Genomic DNA, 17230 nt, shown 5'->3' with positions numbered 1-17230 from the left:
CTCAAAAGATTTCCCCTTTGTTTTATTAATAGTTATCTCTTGCAGTATGGGCACTTTTTTCCCCACACTGATCATTTCTGGGGTACAATGAATTCACCCAAATGAAAATAATATTACTGAAGCAAGGGAAGATAGTCTTTATTGATTTTTTTCTTTATTCCATACTTCTACTACTTTATGATCAAATAAGTTGAGCACTTCTGTCTTTATTGAGTCAAACACCATCTGGGAGTCTTACTCCTTCAATAAAGTGGTACATCTAGCTTGATAACACAGGTTGAAATTTCAATCAATCAAACCTTTATGACAACCTTGAGGCCAGAGAGCCCAGCTATAAAATGCATAACCCTGTTAAGTATTATCAATAAAACTTTAAAAAAAACCGTATTTTAAAAGTTTTATTAATAATAATTATAGGTTGAAATTTGGTTTTGCCAATATTCCATTTCTTAAAAATCATAAACCTAAACCCTGGCCTTTTATTTGACCACTCACTTATTTTTCTCTGGCACTCAATTTAATACATTGTCTTCAGTTCCCATTGGAATAATTTGAAGGACAAAGTTCAGCCTTGATAAAACATTCATTTTTTACTGTTGCTCCTCTAATCAGTTTTAGTTGTCTTCATCTTAAAAACATTTCATACTATGTTTTTGAATGCAATAATTGTTCTTAAATAAAATGCATTGTTTTTTGTTAAATAAATTCTCGGATATCTAATTTTTAATAGTGGTATTAAATGCTGTCATTTATGGCAAATATTGCATTTGTTTCAGAGAAATTCCAATGTAATCATTCTTATTAATTTGATATCCTGATATCACTTGTATGTATTCCGTTCCCAGTATTAGAGAATCCCTTGGATGACTAACTGCAGTATAACCTGCATATAATTTTAATTAATGTTCTTGACTTGCCAGCTTAATTCCTAAAATATTATTTATCATTGACTTAGTGTTTTGTTTTTTTCAATGGTCTGTACTTATGGGAAAAATGAGTCTCGGTTCATCTTCTTCAGGGCTGTAAATATGAAAAACCATTCCAAATTATCAAAGGTTTTTTCCACAATAACAAAGATCATAGCTGCTTCCTTCTTTCTCTGGTTTATCAATAGCATTCAAAAGATATATTCATTCATTCATTCATTCATTCATTTATATGTCCTATTTCTCATTCCCTCATATAATGTATTATATTAACCCTCATGTATCAGATTGCAATTGTTACTTAAAAGATTAGTTAATTTCTTCGTTAAGTATTGCTACAAACGTCAATAGAGAGAAATAGGCATATATATTTCTGGGCACAGATGGATTATGACCTTTTTTGTAAATCAAGGAAATAAAATGTGTGATGTGAAAGAGGAAGAACTTGATGTTATTGTATCTTATTTATTACCTGATTTAATGGTTTAATGAACATTTCCTGGAAGATAGTATCAGAGAAAAATCATCTGGTCTTGAAGTTTTTCCAATAACAAAAAAAGGAGATTTAACGGTGTGTACAAATTATAGCAAAACAATACTTGGAGCCATCCAATGCGGATTAGAGCCCTATATGAAAAGGGAGAAGTTAGACTGAAGAACACTGTCAAGGATGAAACATTGGCAGCTACATGCCTCTGCGTTTCATCTTGCCTTTAGATTAAGAGTGTGTGTGTTTGTGAGATGTTACTTTCAAGTGGGTTAAATGGAGAAACAAAACCTCTTCGATTCAGCTGAAAACCGTGAGAGCCTGAAGCCTTGTCAAGGACACAGAACAGGTGTGGATTTGAAGCAGATGGTTCCCATAACAAACTTAAATTGTTGATATGAATTATGTAAGACATTGGGGGTTTGACTGCAAAAATTATTGTTTAAGTCTATGAATTGGTGTTGGAACTTCAGAGTTAGTTTTGCTTCGACAAAACCATACAGTGTATTCAATAAACAGTAAGATTTTCGGAAACGGAATGAACCAGGAGTTTTACTTGGATTCTTGAGCTGGATGTTGACAAACACTATATTGCTGATATATGCTGGATAATTAAGAAAACCAAAGAATGCCAAGAAGAAGTCAGTGCATGCTTCACTGATTGTAAAAAGGCCTTTGTGTTGATCAAGTTGTGGAATGTGCTTAGAAAAATGGGAAACCCATAACTTCTCATTGTCCTCATATGAAAACTACGTATATGTCAAGAAGCCACAGTTCAGCCAGAGCATGGTAAAACAGAATAGCTCCAAGTTGGCAAATGAGTGAGATGAGGTTGTATACTTTCCTCTTATTTATTCAAACTTTATGTGGAATATATATTGAGGGAAGCTGAACTGGAAGAAGTTGAGTGTGGTTTTAAAACCGAAGGAAGAAACATGAATAAGCAGTGCTATGCTGTGCACTATTCTAACAGCTAAAAAGGATCTGCAAAGTCTGTTGATAAAAGTCAAAGAGCAGCAGTCAAGAAATATATTAGCACTTGGAAGAGTAGCAGTGAAGGCCCTGGGGATACTGTTTAGATGCCAGTATGTGTTTATATCTACAAAATTCAGAATCATGGAGGAAGTGGTTTTCTCTGTGACACTTTATGGAAGTGAAAGTTGGACTTTTAAGAAGCAGGATAGAAAAAAAGTATTGATGCTTTTGAATTTTAGTATTGAAGAAGACTCAGAATCCCATGGATAGCCAAGAAGACAAACAAATGGATCACTGAATAATAAAGGTAAAGGTTAAAGTTTCCCCTGTCCAATCATGTCTGAGTCTAGGGGGCAATGCTCATCGCTGTTTCTTAGCTATTACTTTCCCATTGAAGTGGTACCTATTTATCTACTTGCATTTGTATGCTTTCACACTGTTAGATGGGCAGGAGCTGGGGCAAGTAACAGGAGCTCACCCTGTCGCACAGCACTTGGGTCTCAAACCTGGGCTGTCAGCTTTCCATCTGAGAAGTTCAGCATCTTCAACTGCTGAGCCATCACGCCTCTGAATAATATAATGCAATATTTTGTATAATATATCATTTTTGCATTTCCCTATAAAACTGTTGACTGAAGAAAAGCCCAACATACAAAGAAAGCTGCAGTCTGGTAGACCAGTGGTTCTCAACCTGTGGGTCGGGACCCCATTTGGGGTCGAACGACCATTTCACGGGGGTTGCCAAACAACGCAGTCCGCCATTTTTCCCCCCTTTTCCTTAGCTGTGCTACTCCTTTTTATTCTATTGGCTTTTGAAAGACTCTTGAATAGAGTCTAATTCTATTGGCTTTCAAAAGCCAATAGGAATTGTCCAGGCTGTCTCTGCCCTGCTGAGCCCGTCAAAAGTCCCATTCTGCAAACGGTGCTGCACCAGTTGAGTAGTCCTCGACTTACGACCGGTTGAGTAGTCCTCGACTTACGACCGGTTGGGGGTCGTGGCATTAAAAAGGTTGAGAACCACTGTGGTAGACAAACCCAGCCATAGCAGACTTCCAGGTTTCATAGATATTATTCAGATGCCTAAGTTCCATGTTTCCATTTTGTTCAGGAAGAATTGACCAAGCTGAAAAACTTGCGTAACTGCTGGGAATAAGGGACTATATATTTGTACATTTGTGAATATGACAATTTGTTGAGTTTGAGTTTAAGTACTTGACCCAACTAATTTCCAAATTAAGTTAGAAAGAGCTATCTCCCAATTTAGTAAGGTTTCAGGGTGTACACCGCACCATGGTCAAAAGACCACTATTTCAGCTGTCTACTATACACTCGCGAATTTGCTTATGCACATGAAAAGGAATCCAGCAACCAGCTGTTCAATCATTGGCAGGCTAATTTTGTTATTGTTTTGTAACAGGCATACAAAGAGCCATAATAACTTTACTGAGCAGGGAAAAAACCCAAGTTGTCAGATTCACATGTACCCATGGTAAAACCTGTTTGACAGCCCGGATTTTATAGGTCAACAACAGTCATATCGGAGCCAAAAAATCTTTATAAGCACGCTCCCTGTTCCCTTTCTATTTGTTATTCCCTAGGGTTTGGGTGAAAGAGAATACTTTCTTAAACTATTGCTGCATTTCAGGTTTTTCAAAAAGTACTATGGGGAAAGATTTAACTGCTTTTTCACTGTGGCAGATCTTGTAAAACATGGCTTAATTTTTATAGTGCATCTAATTTTGTCATTGCTAATAATTGCTGCCTTTTAAAAGGTTATAAAGCAGAGATCACTGCTAATATTCTCACTCTACCCCTGCTATTTTTCTTAAATATTTTAGAAAATTGCTATCAATTATTATATTTTTGCTCTTATGATTCTATTAAGTAATAAAGGCAGTATTCTTTTCCATAACAAAACCAACTCCCAGCCTGTATTCATTGTCATCTTTCTGTCAATTCAGTCAGCAGCTAGATATTTCGAACAGATCAATATTACATAGAAAAGTAAATAACAATGTTCATTCAAAGGAACTTCTGTAAATAAGACATGTTTTGAGAGAATGAGAGAGATAGAAAGACAGAAAGAGAAAGAGAGAATGAGAAAGAGAGAGAAAGAATGAGATAGAGAGAAAGAGAAAGAAAGAGAAAGAATGAGAGATCAATATTACATAGAAAAGTAAATAACAATAACAATGTTCATTCAAAGGAACCTCTGTAAATAAGACATGTTTTGAGAAAATGAGAGAGAGAAAGTGAAAGAGAAAGAATGAGAGAGATAGAGAAAGAAAGACAGAAAGAGAAAGAGAATGAGAAAGACAGAAAGAGAATGAGAGAGAGAGAGAGAGAAAGATAGAAAGAGAATGTGTACGTACCTTTGAATCATTTTTTTGACTCCTGGTGACTGCTTAGAACAGTGGTTCTCAACCTTTTTAATGCCGCGACCCCCAACCGGTCGTAAGTCGAGGACTACTCAACCGGTCGTAAGTCAAGGACTATTCAACTGGTGCAGCACCGTTTGCAGAATGGGACTTTTGGTGGGCTCAGCAGGGCAGAGACAGCCTGGACAATTCCTATTGGCTTTTGAAAGCCAATAGAATTAGACTCTATTCAAGAGAGTCTATTTTATTGGCTTTCAAAAGCCAATAGAATAAAAGGGAATAGCACAGCTAAGGAAAAGGGGAAAAAATGGCGGACTGTGTTGTTTGGCGACCCCCGTGAAATGGTCGTTTGACCCCAAATGGGGTCCCGACCCACAGGTTGAGAACCACTGCCTTAGACTAATTCCCACAGTTTTATTGGCAAAGATTTTCAGAAGTGGTTTGCCATTGCCTCCTTCCTAGAGCTGACAGTGACTGGCCCAAAGTCACCCAGCTAGTTTTGTGTCCTAGGCAGGTCTAGAACTCATAGTCTCCTGTTTTTTACTACCATATTATTATACATTTCAAATTAAGTTTCGGTATAAAATAAAAATACAGAAAAAAGAAAAATTAGAAAACTAAGAGGGAAAAAAAGAGAAAAGTGCTAAGAGAAAGGAAAAAAAGTGGGGACTTCCGACTTTTTATAGTGCAGTAAAATACCAAACCTCTCTCCTCAATTCCTAACATTTTAAGCCATTTCTATAATAGCAAAATCATTTCAATCACCAACATTTAAAATCAAAGTTTTATTTTTTTTGGTTTTGAGCAAAATGTCCAGAAGCGGTTTCCAAGTACGGTCTTTCGCTTTCTATCCCAGTGCCTAAACCACTACACCAAACTGGCTTTCACAAGGAGCTCTCTGGCCCAGCAATATTTTTCTGACAGGAGACAAACTACTGCTCTAGGAAATGTCTAATTGTAATCATTATCCATCATAAACTCAGCAGCCCTCTCCTCCTCTCTGGCTGAATGTAACTGGTTTTCAAAACTCTATTGCTTTAAAATATTTAACTGTCATTGGTAATAAGCAGGGAATAAACCTAATCCTATAAACCTACACATTGTCTAATTTCATATCTATGATTCCTAGCAGTAAACTCTCAATATTAATGTATCCCTTGTGAAGGTATACTTAAAGCTTCCCTAAACCTACCACTAAGTAGAACATGAGTTCTAATATTATTGAAGAAGAAAGAAAATGGACAATGATTTTTTTGGAGATTTTTTCCAAACCTGTCTTAGTTATATTAACGGCAATCCTGGTTCTTATTGTTATTGCTTTTCTCAACTCAACCCAGTTCCAAATGTTAGTTATTCCTCAAACTGAGCAAACCATTTTGGCTGATTCTTATAATATCCTTTCTGAGAAGGGTGATTTCAGCTGACTGCGATATCCAGACCTCAAAGTGGCACTTCATATTTTGTTTTCAATTCCTTTCTCAAAGATTAGACAAATTGATGGCAACAAGCAATAGGGTTTTACATAGCTTGTTATTATGCTTGGCTGCAGTCACCCCAGTGTTTAGATTGGATTTGTCATTTTTGTTTATCTAAGAAGTTCTTCCCAAGGACCTGGGATAGACAGGTGTTGCTTAATAACCCAGGTGGCCAGAAAGGCCCAACAGAAACTCCACTTCCTTGTGAAAGAACGAAGTGGAACAACGACTGATGACCTTCTTTTACTGGTCCACTGTAGAAAGTGTCCTCTCACATTACATTATGGTGTGGTATGCTGGCTTGATAGCCGCGGATAGAAAGACACTACAGAGGGTGGTGAGCACAGCAAAAAAACATCGTGGGCTGTCCCCTGATATCACTAGACGACATTGCTAGGGCCCGCTGCCTTAGAAGAGTGAGGAAAATCCTCAGGGACGACTCACACCCTGGTCAGCACTTCTTTACTCTCCTACCAACGGGTAGAAGATATAGAAGCATAGCCAGCCGCACTAACAGGCTGAAGAACAGTTTCTAGCCATGGGCTGTCAGACTCCTGAATGGGAAATAACTCCATGTATGATAGACTTGCAGGGCCGGTGCATTGTGCAATAAGTTCACATGGTGCAATAAGATTGTGTGTTTGTTATCACTGTGAGTTATGTTGGGGTGCACGAAGGGAGGCTCAGCCAATCTCATTGTACACATGTTGTACTTTGACAATAAAGGTTGACTTGAAGATATAAACTGTTTGTATTTTGTAATTATTATTACTCAATTAATTGTAGTTTCTCCATTGCCTACTTATCTGTCTGGTTTCCCTCCACACAGGGCTGGAGGAATTTACTAGAAGGATGAATCTATAACAATTCCAGGAAGTCCTTTACTTTAAAATGAGGTATTTCTATATAGTCACTTATGGCAGCAAAATTCTTATTGGTTCTTTTGATAGAGAGGCTGCAGGGGAGGATGGGCTGTCTGTTTTCTAAAGCTGGGGCAGCCAGCATTGGGTCATTGCTTTGATAACTGATGCTCCCTTTACCAGTCTGAGAACTAATTTACACACTATCTTTTGCAGGATAGTTAAATATTGCCCTGAGCAGATTTTCAGTCTTCTAAATGCTGTATTCGAAATATGTGGACCAGAAAAATGGAGCAAAAAGGTACTTGAGAGCATGCGCATGCACAAACCTGGCATTTGTCAATGCCTCTTTAAACCAAAGATATACTTTCCTTGGACAGTGTAGTAGCCACACAATCCTGAAAAAAGATCCAGCAGACTTAAGAAAATACAGACTGATACTATGGGATTGCTCTGAGTACTTTATTGGCAATGACTCTGAAGTACTGCGAGTTATACCAAATCTCTCCCTTTTTTTTGTAAATTATGTCTTTTATCTAGCCACTGCCTTCCTGGCATCTGCTGTTACTTCTTAGAGTATTTACTCAAGATAAAACAATACAATAAGATTTCTACAATTACAATGCATTTATTGACTTATTTATTTGTTTATACACCTTTATTATTTTTATAAATAACTCAAGGGGGGGAACATACCTACTAATAATATTCCTTCTTTCTCCTATTTTCCCCAACAACAACCTTTAGGTGGATTGGGCTGAGTGTGTGACTGGCCCAAAGACACCCAGTCAGTTTTCATGCCTAAGGCAGGTCTAGAACTCCCAGGTTTTTGATTTCAAGCCTGGTGCCTTAACCACTAGACCAGGGGTAGGCAACCTCGGCTCTTTTATGACTCGTGGACTTCAACTCCCAGAATTCCTGAGCCAGCCATGCTGGCTCAGGAATTCTGGGAGTTGAAGTTCACGAGTCATAAAAGAGCTGAGGTTGCCTACCCCTGCATTAGACCAAACTGGTTCTGTTATATTTTGAGAATATATTAATATATTAAATTATATTTTGAGAATAAGCTGTACTGCATACTGATGTTGTGATTTTTAAATTGCCAAAAGCCACCCTGACTAATTTATATAAATAAATAAACCCTGATGTAGAGCTTGTCATTTTCATGATATTCTCTTCAAGTGAATCTTTTCATGATAATCCTAGCCACGCAAGCCATTATCAACTGATATATTAAATTAAAACCTCTTGAATATCACTACCAATGTGGGTTTATTAGTTAACTTTGGAGGATATAGTCCTTTCTATAGCCTGAACAATTTAATGACACTTGGAAAAAAAATCCAAATTATAGCACCAAAGTTAATACCAATGTAGGCTTACTTTCTTTGCTTTGTTCCAGTTCTTTGCTTCCCATTTTTTACCCAGTTTTAGGCCATTTGGAGACTACCAGATTTATCAGAGCTATTGATGGGTGAGATATGCTTCAGGCGGTTTTTGGAAAACCAATAATCATATGCCTATCAAATAATCTTTATTACAATTTGTTAGGCAAAGACTTCTAAAAAGTTAATGAGGCATAAATTTTCTTAATGAAAATGACATGGATTGTTCCACAGAATCTGTTCTTCTATATTTTTAATTATTCTAATTTACATGTTGGTTTCCACAATGTTTTTTGGGACTGAATTTAAGCTACCATGTCTTTAATTTCCAGACTCCTGCCAAATGGATCTCTTTTTTTAATTGACCTTACATGATTTTAATAATAATTTCCATATCAGCTGGAAAATCAACAACTGTACCTTTGAGTTCTTTAAAAACTCCTGGGCGTATGCCATCTGGACAAAGTAACTTGTTAATTTTTAATCTGTCAGACCTAGAACAGTACACACACACACACACACACCATGCACACACAGAACCACATACACACACACACACAGAGCCATATATATCAATAAACCCATTTTACCTGCATAGCTCCATCTTTGATCCTTGGTCACACCAGAGCAGATTAGGATTAAATGTTGGGAATTATTGTTGATAGATCAATTAGAAAACATTATATTCAATATTTATTTCTCCCTATGGTCTGTTATGAGTGGAGGAGGATTCTTGAGTTATAGAGTTATAATTCATAACTTTTATAAAATAAACAAAAGCGTAGCTTTATATATCTAAGACTCTTGAGTGAAGATTGTGATCAGTCTTCTTCAGAAACAAAATCCGTCAAGCTTTGTCTCTCCAATGACAATAATACAGCAGCTGTTCCTCTAAATTGCGGCAGAGGTAAAGTTTAAGATTGTATGGTGTTAAGAACTGGTATCTGGGTATTCTTGCATTCCCCTTAAGTTTTGTTTTTTAAGACTCAGCCTGAGATTTTTATTCTTGTAAAAATCTTGGATGCTTGTCAATGCTTCTACACCAACCATTCTGGAATATAGTTTAAACATTTGAGATAGTCTAATGAAGGAAATATTTTTCCCTTAACCTACCTTAGTGTTTCTAGATTGATTATGTTTACCTCTTCCGATCAAAAGATACTATGCAGATTAACATATTATTTGTTCTCTCTTCTTGTTTTAAAAACTTAAAAATAGTAACTAGATTGTCTGGATCTCTTCAAAAATGGATAATCTGAAGCATGGCAATTGCATAATAAAAGTCTTTATCTGATGCTCTGGTAAGAAATGAGGATGGTATTTTTAATTATATTATTATTATTATTATTATTAAATTATTTTCCATCTACAACTTTATATATCATTGCTTAGGAAGGTTTTTATGAGATTTCATATGTTACTTAGGAAACCATTCCTGATTAGAGCATTCGTATGTTAAATTAACCATATTGTAATATAAAATATTTGAATGATTGAGATGAGTAGCCTTAGCAGTGAAACTATAGTGAACAAATTTTTGAATTAGAGGCTCCAGAGATGACATAGAAGTATGGATCCCTTTTTAGTACTGCTTTTCTTAAACAGATTTGGTCAAATTATTAATTATGACCTTGTTTTCTTCTAAAATTTATATTTGAAATTTGAATCAGAAGCGTATAGATGGAATACAGAATAAATTTGAGTGTGTATGTGTGTGTGTGTGTGTGTGTGTGTGATTAGTCTATAATCATATTAAACTCAGAACACTCTAGCAACAACTTCCAATAATATGAACAATATTTACATATGTTTCTTATGTAAATAAATAGATAGCCAATCTTAAAGATTTTTCTTCATGAACGGTAAGAGATTCAAGTAAGAAAATAAAAATTGGTTCAAAATCCATTTTGATCCAGGTACAGATGAAACAAGATTTAATTAGGCTTTTACCAGAATTGCTACGATCAAAGGTATCTCATAGTTTTGTATTAAATGTCAGAAGCAAGCTTACTTCATGCTATGTCCTCAATCAAGAGATATCATATTAAGCCAGCAATGATTTTAAAAGGAGTTTTAGCATAATTACCCCATCAAGGTTTTTTTCAGGCACAAAAATGTGGTTTTCTTGTATATGGAGCCAAACAAATATGCATTAAGTATCTCAGAATACTTCAATTGAGAAGGCTGTGTTCAGATACGGATCTAAAAGGATACTTCAAATGCAAAACCATTTTTAATAAAACTGGATTATCCAGTCAGAACAGTTCTGATCAATCAAAAAGACATTTTGCAATACATCTGCTTTGAAACTAATGGTTCCTCTAGAGGCATGTCAATGTGCTTCCCTGTTTCCATCTATCTTACCACACTTCTCCAGCGAGACTGGTGGTTGGTGCTAGGCCAGAAAGTAACATGTGTTATTTCCTGTGCTGTGATGGCTTGGAAAAAAATGGCCCTTGCATTCCTTCCAGTGCTGCTTTTTCCCAGCCCCAAAGTAGCAACTTCCTGGATGGGGAACAAGCAAGAGGCAGCATTTTCTCTGCTGCAAGAGCTACATAGATAGCCCTCTCCCTACTTTTCCTTCCCCCACTTCCAAATTTACACTGGAAGAAGAAAGTGTCAGCCCTTAGAGGTAATCCAGATAAGAAGCACCAACCATGAGTCCTAGCCCTGCCTTTATTGTAAAGTTACAGTAACACAATCTCGCAAGTCTGAATGTACAGGTAGTCCTCGGCTTATAACAATTCATTTAGTGAACCCGCTGCAACGGCACCGAAAAAAGTGACGTGACCGTTTTTCACAGCTACCACCTTTGCAGCATCCTTGTGATCATGTGATCAAAAATTCAGATGTTTGGCAACTGGTTCATATTTATGACGGTTGAAGTAGCATGAGGTCATGTGATCCCATTTTGTGACCTTCTGACAAGCAAAGTCAATGGGGAAGGCAGATTCACTTAAAAGCTGGATGACTAGCTTAACGACTTCAGTGATTCACTGGAAAAAACTGAGGCAAGAAAGGTCGTAACATGGGGCAAAACTTACTTAAATATCTCACTTAACAACAGAAATTTGGGGCTCAATTGTGGTGATAAGTTGACTATCTCTCCATCTCTCCACCTTTGCAGCTCAAGAAACTAGGGATGATCCCTCTGAGGGAGGGATGGCATGCCCCCATTGCTTCTGAGGGCTAAGCTGCCTCTTATCTGTGGTTCCTCCTACTCTCCTCTTTCAAAGACAGTCTCACAGACCACTATTGAAGGCGTCTACTGCTGTTGTTTCATCTGTTCTTGTTGCAAGCACTGTGTCTAGTTGTTTCTTTCAAACCTTTCTCTGTGCCTTCAGGTTTTCTGGAAGACTGCTTGGAGCCCAGTGGGTATCAGGCTGGGGTAGTGTGAGGCAAACAATGAACACTACATAATAAACTCTGCCCTTTTTTGAAAGTGCACTGTGACATTACCACACATGGACAAAAGGGGAGAGTGTTTTTCTCATTTTGGCAAATGCTTCAGATCCTACAAAAGCTTCAGGGGGGAAGGGGGAATTTCACTTCCAAACTCTTATTGCCCTTGATGTAAGATGCTTACTATTGTCTCAAGGTCACCTTTCCTCAGCTCAAAGCTAATTACGTTATTTTGGCACAAGAGGCAAAAAGTCCCATATCCATATGCAATAAGTCAAATTAGCAGCAATTTTCTACCTCTTCAAGATATTGCAAATTGCAATGCACTTTTAGTATCCTTGTTAACAATACGTTCAAGAGGTTTTCTCAGTGGAATCTCTAGCCTCTTTCTTTATCAGCACAGAATTAAAACCAGGAATATCCAAATTACATCATTGTATAGTAAGTAGATCAGTAAGTAATATACTATCTAACAAATTAAGCTATTTCCGTCTATTATCTTACAAATCCAGCTATTTCCAGGAGAATTACTTCTGGAAGAAGAGATGACAGCATGATTATTTATTTTGGCTTTGTAAACAAGAATATTCTAGTTCACTGATCAATACTCAATAGAGCAGTTTGACACTCAAAATTATTAAATAGTTTTTAGCAGTATACTGAGACTGTGCTAATAAATATTTCTATAATGCCTGTATCAAATGCTTTAAACTTTAATTCTCATGCCTTAAGAGCAGGTACACAAGATCGATGGCAAGGAACTGGAAGGATCAAAATATCTGGAACAGCCATACTCCTATCCTATTTATAAGCTGGCAGCTTACATTTCAGCAATTTTGGGTGTTTTTTTTTTAAAGCCTTAAATGTTAATGAAGAAAATTTTGGTTGTGGTGCATTAGCCTCATAATGAATTTGTATTGGAAAAAAATGACTTAAAAATATAATGTATTTCCAGATGAGAAGTAATGTGCAAATTACAATACACAGTTTTTTACATAGCCTTCAATTTCAAATTAACTTATCTGAAACTAAGGATCATTAGTACAGATAGACCTCGACTTTAGTGACCATTCAAAGTTATAATGGCACTGAAAAAAGTGATTTATGACTGTTTTTCACACTTAACAACTATTTCACCATCCCTATGGTCACGTGATCAAAATTTGGATGTTTGGCAACTGACTTGTGTTTATGATGGTTGCATGTCCTGGAATCATACGATTACCTTTTGTGACTTCTGAGAAGCACAGTTAATAGTGAAGTCAGATTCATTTAACAATCATATTGCTAACTTAACAACTACAGTGATTCACTTAACAATTGTGCCAAAAAAGATCATAAATAAGGCAAAACTCACTTAACCACTGCCTTGCTTAGCCACAGAAATTTTGGGCTCACTCTGGTCATAAGCCAAGGATTACCTGTCTTACCTATTTTTGAATAATTGTATCCTTACTTTCTACTTTAGGGTTGTATCCATTTAATAGACCTCAACAACTGAATAGTAGTTTTCTTCCTCTCCACAGTCTCCCTCACCCACATGTGCTCTGCAAAGTAGCACTGGACAGATTTAGGGAAATGCAGAGATGTGAAGGTCAGATTTATAGCATTAGATTTTTGTCCTTCATTTAAAACCATAATAAAATAAAATAATAAAATAATCCTCCAGAGAAAGATTGAAGGCAAACGAGGTCCAGGCAGAAGAAGAACATCATAGCTTCAAAATCTAAGGGACTGGTTTGGGCAAAACTCAGCAGCACTTTTTCGTGGGGCTGCTGATAAAAACAGGATTGCCAACAACAACAAGGTTTTTCTCTCTCTTACACCCTCCCACTCACTCAGACGCATGCATACCCCTCTTTTCTATGAAATTTATCAATACGCATATCCAGCTGACTGAAGTGTCCTTTCACATTCCCAAACAATTATGGACTGACAGCCATGGGTAGACTTCAATGTAAACTTCATCTGCATGACAATCCCTTGAATAGGAGCTCAATTGTTTTTATAGTCTAGAGCATCTGCATGATCACTATACATTCTAACTGCCACTTAAAACACACTTCCCATTCACAAAAATAAATAAAGAGAATGGGATTGCCAAATATATGGTTCTCCATATTTTGCAACTCATTAACAACTTATTCTAACCAGTCCTTTTATTTGTAAACTAATTCAAATGAAAAGTCTGTTTACTTATGAGAACAGATCTACCTATCCATTAGAGATAAAACTATTTCTATCTGAGAAAAAAAGTATTGTGACACATGGCATTTTTCTCACAGTTTTGTTGGGAAATAACCAGTCTGGATATATAGTATAGTTTATCAGGATGAATAATAGCATGCGGTCATTGCAAAAGGGGAAGAAAACTCTGAAGTTTTGGAAATGTCCACCCAGAGCCTGGAAACAACTTAAATTTCATATCAAAATTAGGCCTCACTTTAATTAAGAGCTTTCTGATGGCATGAGTCTTTCCCTGCCTATCCTAGATACTGAGCCCACAATTATGCTACCACCTTTTTAAGTAATCTGACATTAGACTTTGAAGGCAACTATTAAAAAACAGTTTTCTAGGATTCTTGAAGATAAACAGGCCTGAGAAATTGGTAGATTGGGCAAGCATGTACTCATGCCACTTGAATTCAGCAGAAGTTTCTTTGAATAGTCATGTCTAGGTTTATTCTCTTAATCATGTCTAACTTGGAAATACTGTAAGTCTCATTGAAATCATAGAGTCACAACCAAATAATAAGCAACCATGCGTAGGCTAGTAGGCTTCTCAGAATATGATTTTTTAAAAACAAAAAACAAAACTGATTCCGACATGTGTTAACTTTGCAATTACCACAGTTAATTCAGAGAAGGGAAATATTAGCCTCTCTTATACTCACCTTCCTTTAAAGTCCATTTAATTGACCCCGTTCTCTTGCTGACTGCATGTAAACTCCCATCAAGAGTTGAAACGAACAATAATGTCTCTGGCAAAGTCACTGAATTGGCATTTCCACAGCTCTGGAAAAAAAAAAGAAGAGCAGAAGCTTTACATTTATTTTGTTGTTAATTGAGGAAGGTGAAGACTTGATAGGAAGGGCAAGAAGGAGTATTCTTTCACACAATGATCAGTTTCTCTTCCTTGCAAAATAAATAGGCTAGGTAGCACAAGCAACCCAAGCAGGATTAAACTATTTTAAACCTGTGCTTTTTACTAGCTTTCCTACTGTTGCTACCCATATATCGAATGTTGGGCACTTTAGATATTTAGCTAGAAGGAAAAGAAGCCATGGTACATAACCATCCTTAATCTGAAGAGCACATTGTGCTAGTCAGGGCATAATTTAGATCAGAACCAATCCACCCACTGCATAGAGAGAAGCCAAACAAGCAGTACTCATGAACTTGATTTGTCCTTTTTCTGTTTTCCTTCTGCTGTGTGGGTACCAGGAACAAGGAATTTATGGCCTTAAAGCTACTGAACTATTAGCCCTCACCCCATAATGGAGGATGGAAAGGGATTCTGGGAGCTGTAGTTCAGCAACAAATGGAGAACTTCAATTTTCCTTAAAGAAAGTTGGGAGAAAGAGCAAGGACTGTAGTGATCATAGAAATCATGTAATATCATGTCACATAAATGAGTGAGAATAGGCTTTTGTCTGTTGTTGTTATTGTTCTTGTGGTTGTCATTTCTCCAGGTTTTATGGGAGATAGTTGGCACACATTTTTAAAACTGACCTTTGTTTTACTGTTTACACTATAGTTTTCATATATTTGTTACTTCAAAATGTAGAAAACTGTGCTGTTGGCTTGGGGAACAATCCTACTAAAAAGGTAACCTCAGAGACTGCCAAAAATGGTGTGTGTGTGTGTGTATGTGTGTGTGTGTGTGTTTGTATGTAGGGATAGGCCTCAATTTACCAACCCTTGTCATAAGACTAAGAAATGCCCACCACCTATAATTCATAAAACTCTGGAGTAAGGCATGCAATGCTCTGAAACAATGTACTGGTGCAGTACAGGTAGTCCTTGACTTAGGGCCACAACTGAGTTCAAAGTTTCTGTTGAGTGAGTTGTGAGTTTTGCCCCATTTTACCACCTTTTTTGCCACAGTTGTTAACTGAATCACTGCAGTTGATAAATTAGTAACCCAGTTGATAGTGAATCTGGCTTCCCCATCAGATTTGCTTGTCAGAAGGTTGCAAAAGGTGACCACATGACCTTGGGACACAACAATGGACATAAATATGAACCACTTGCCAGGCTGATCATGGGGATGGCTGCAAAGGTAATAGATGTGAAAAGTGGTCATAAGTCACATTTTTCAATGCCATCGTAACTTTGAACAATCCCTAAATAAACTTTTGTAAGTCAAGGACTACCTGTATTTCTTAGGGAATTGAGTAATGAAGAATAGAGCACAGCCAGTGTTGTGGCTGATCATAATAAGGGTTAAATTCTTTCTCCTTTGAAGAAAGAAAAGGGAGAAGGTCTGAAGAAAGAGGATTGAATGTTGGGACAGTTAGAATTTGGGTTCGTTGGCAGTTGATAGAGGAAGGAGGAAGGAGGGCCAGACAGATATTTCTAAACATCAGTTTCCATGAACGAAAAGACAGCAAGGACCTGCCTATGTTTGCTCAGGGAAGAAACCTCCCATTGAAACCTGTGGACAAAGCTGCTGCCTCAGCAAAGCACCTGTAAACTCTTGGTGGTCTCCCAGTGGGGGAAAAGCAGAGCCAGGCAGGAAAAAGCAGATCCTGCTAGAAAAGCAGTGTTTCTCAACCTTGACAATTTTAAGGCATGTGGACTTCAACTCCCAGAATTCCACAGCCAGCCATGCTAGCTGTGGAATTCTGGGAGTTGAAGTCCACATGCCTTAAAGTTGTCAAGGTTGAGAAACACTGTGCTAGAGTCAGAAAATGAAAGAATACGATGAATTTTGTCAGTTAAAACAATGGCTTAACTCAGAACAAAACCTAAACATCTACTAGCGTTTCTTCTTCTTAAACTCTACCAAACAGAAAGAAAAGAAAAAGAAAAAAGGAGCTTTGCCTGTAAAGACAATTGCCCCAGGTTGATTTGGGATACCACCAGTGGTGAGATTCAGCCGGTTCGCACCACTTGGGCAGAATCAGTATCTAATTTTTTGTTGCCCAGGCCCAGAATGGACTTCCGGAAGTGGCATCTACACAGAGAACTGGTTGCTCACATATTCGAATCCCACCACTGGATACCACTTAATGTTGCCAAAACCAGAGAGATCTGATCTCTGAGGTAACATCCCGTGACACGGTTGCATGGAAATAAGCAGATGCTCTGAAACTGCAAGCTGTCTCATGTTAACTAGG

The 17230-nt window shown here is 37.2% G+C and overlaps 1 protein-coding gene across 3 annotated transcripts in view; it reads right to left on the bottom strand.

Moving 5' to 3' along the window:
- ERN1 (endoplasmic reticulum to nucleus signaling 1) overlaps positions 1-17230 on the bottom strand; it is an 84088-nt gene that overhangs the window by 45499 nt on the left and 21359 nt on the right. For all 3 annotated transcript variants that reach the window (XM_039326851.1, XM_039326849.1, XM_039326850.1), the window contains exon 2: positions 14783-14903. In XM_039326851.1, the coding sequence (XP_039182785.1) occupies positions 14783-14903 (121 nt within the window). The remainder of the gene's footprint in view (positions 1-14782; positions 14904-17230) is intronic.

Source organism: Crotalus tigris, unplaced genomic scaffold (assembly GCF_016545835.1).
Source record: "Crotalus tigris isolate CLP2741 ecotype Arizona unplaced genomic scaffold, ASM1654583v1 scf7180000024345.2110221, whole genome shotgun sequence".
Lineage (NCBI taxonomy): Eukaryota > Metazoa > Chordata > Lepidosauria > Squamata > Viperidae > Crotalus > Crotalus tigris.
Note: the sequence above shows the minus strand (reverse complement) of the source record. Positions and strands in the feature narration are given on the sequence as shown.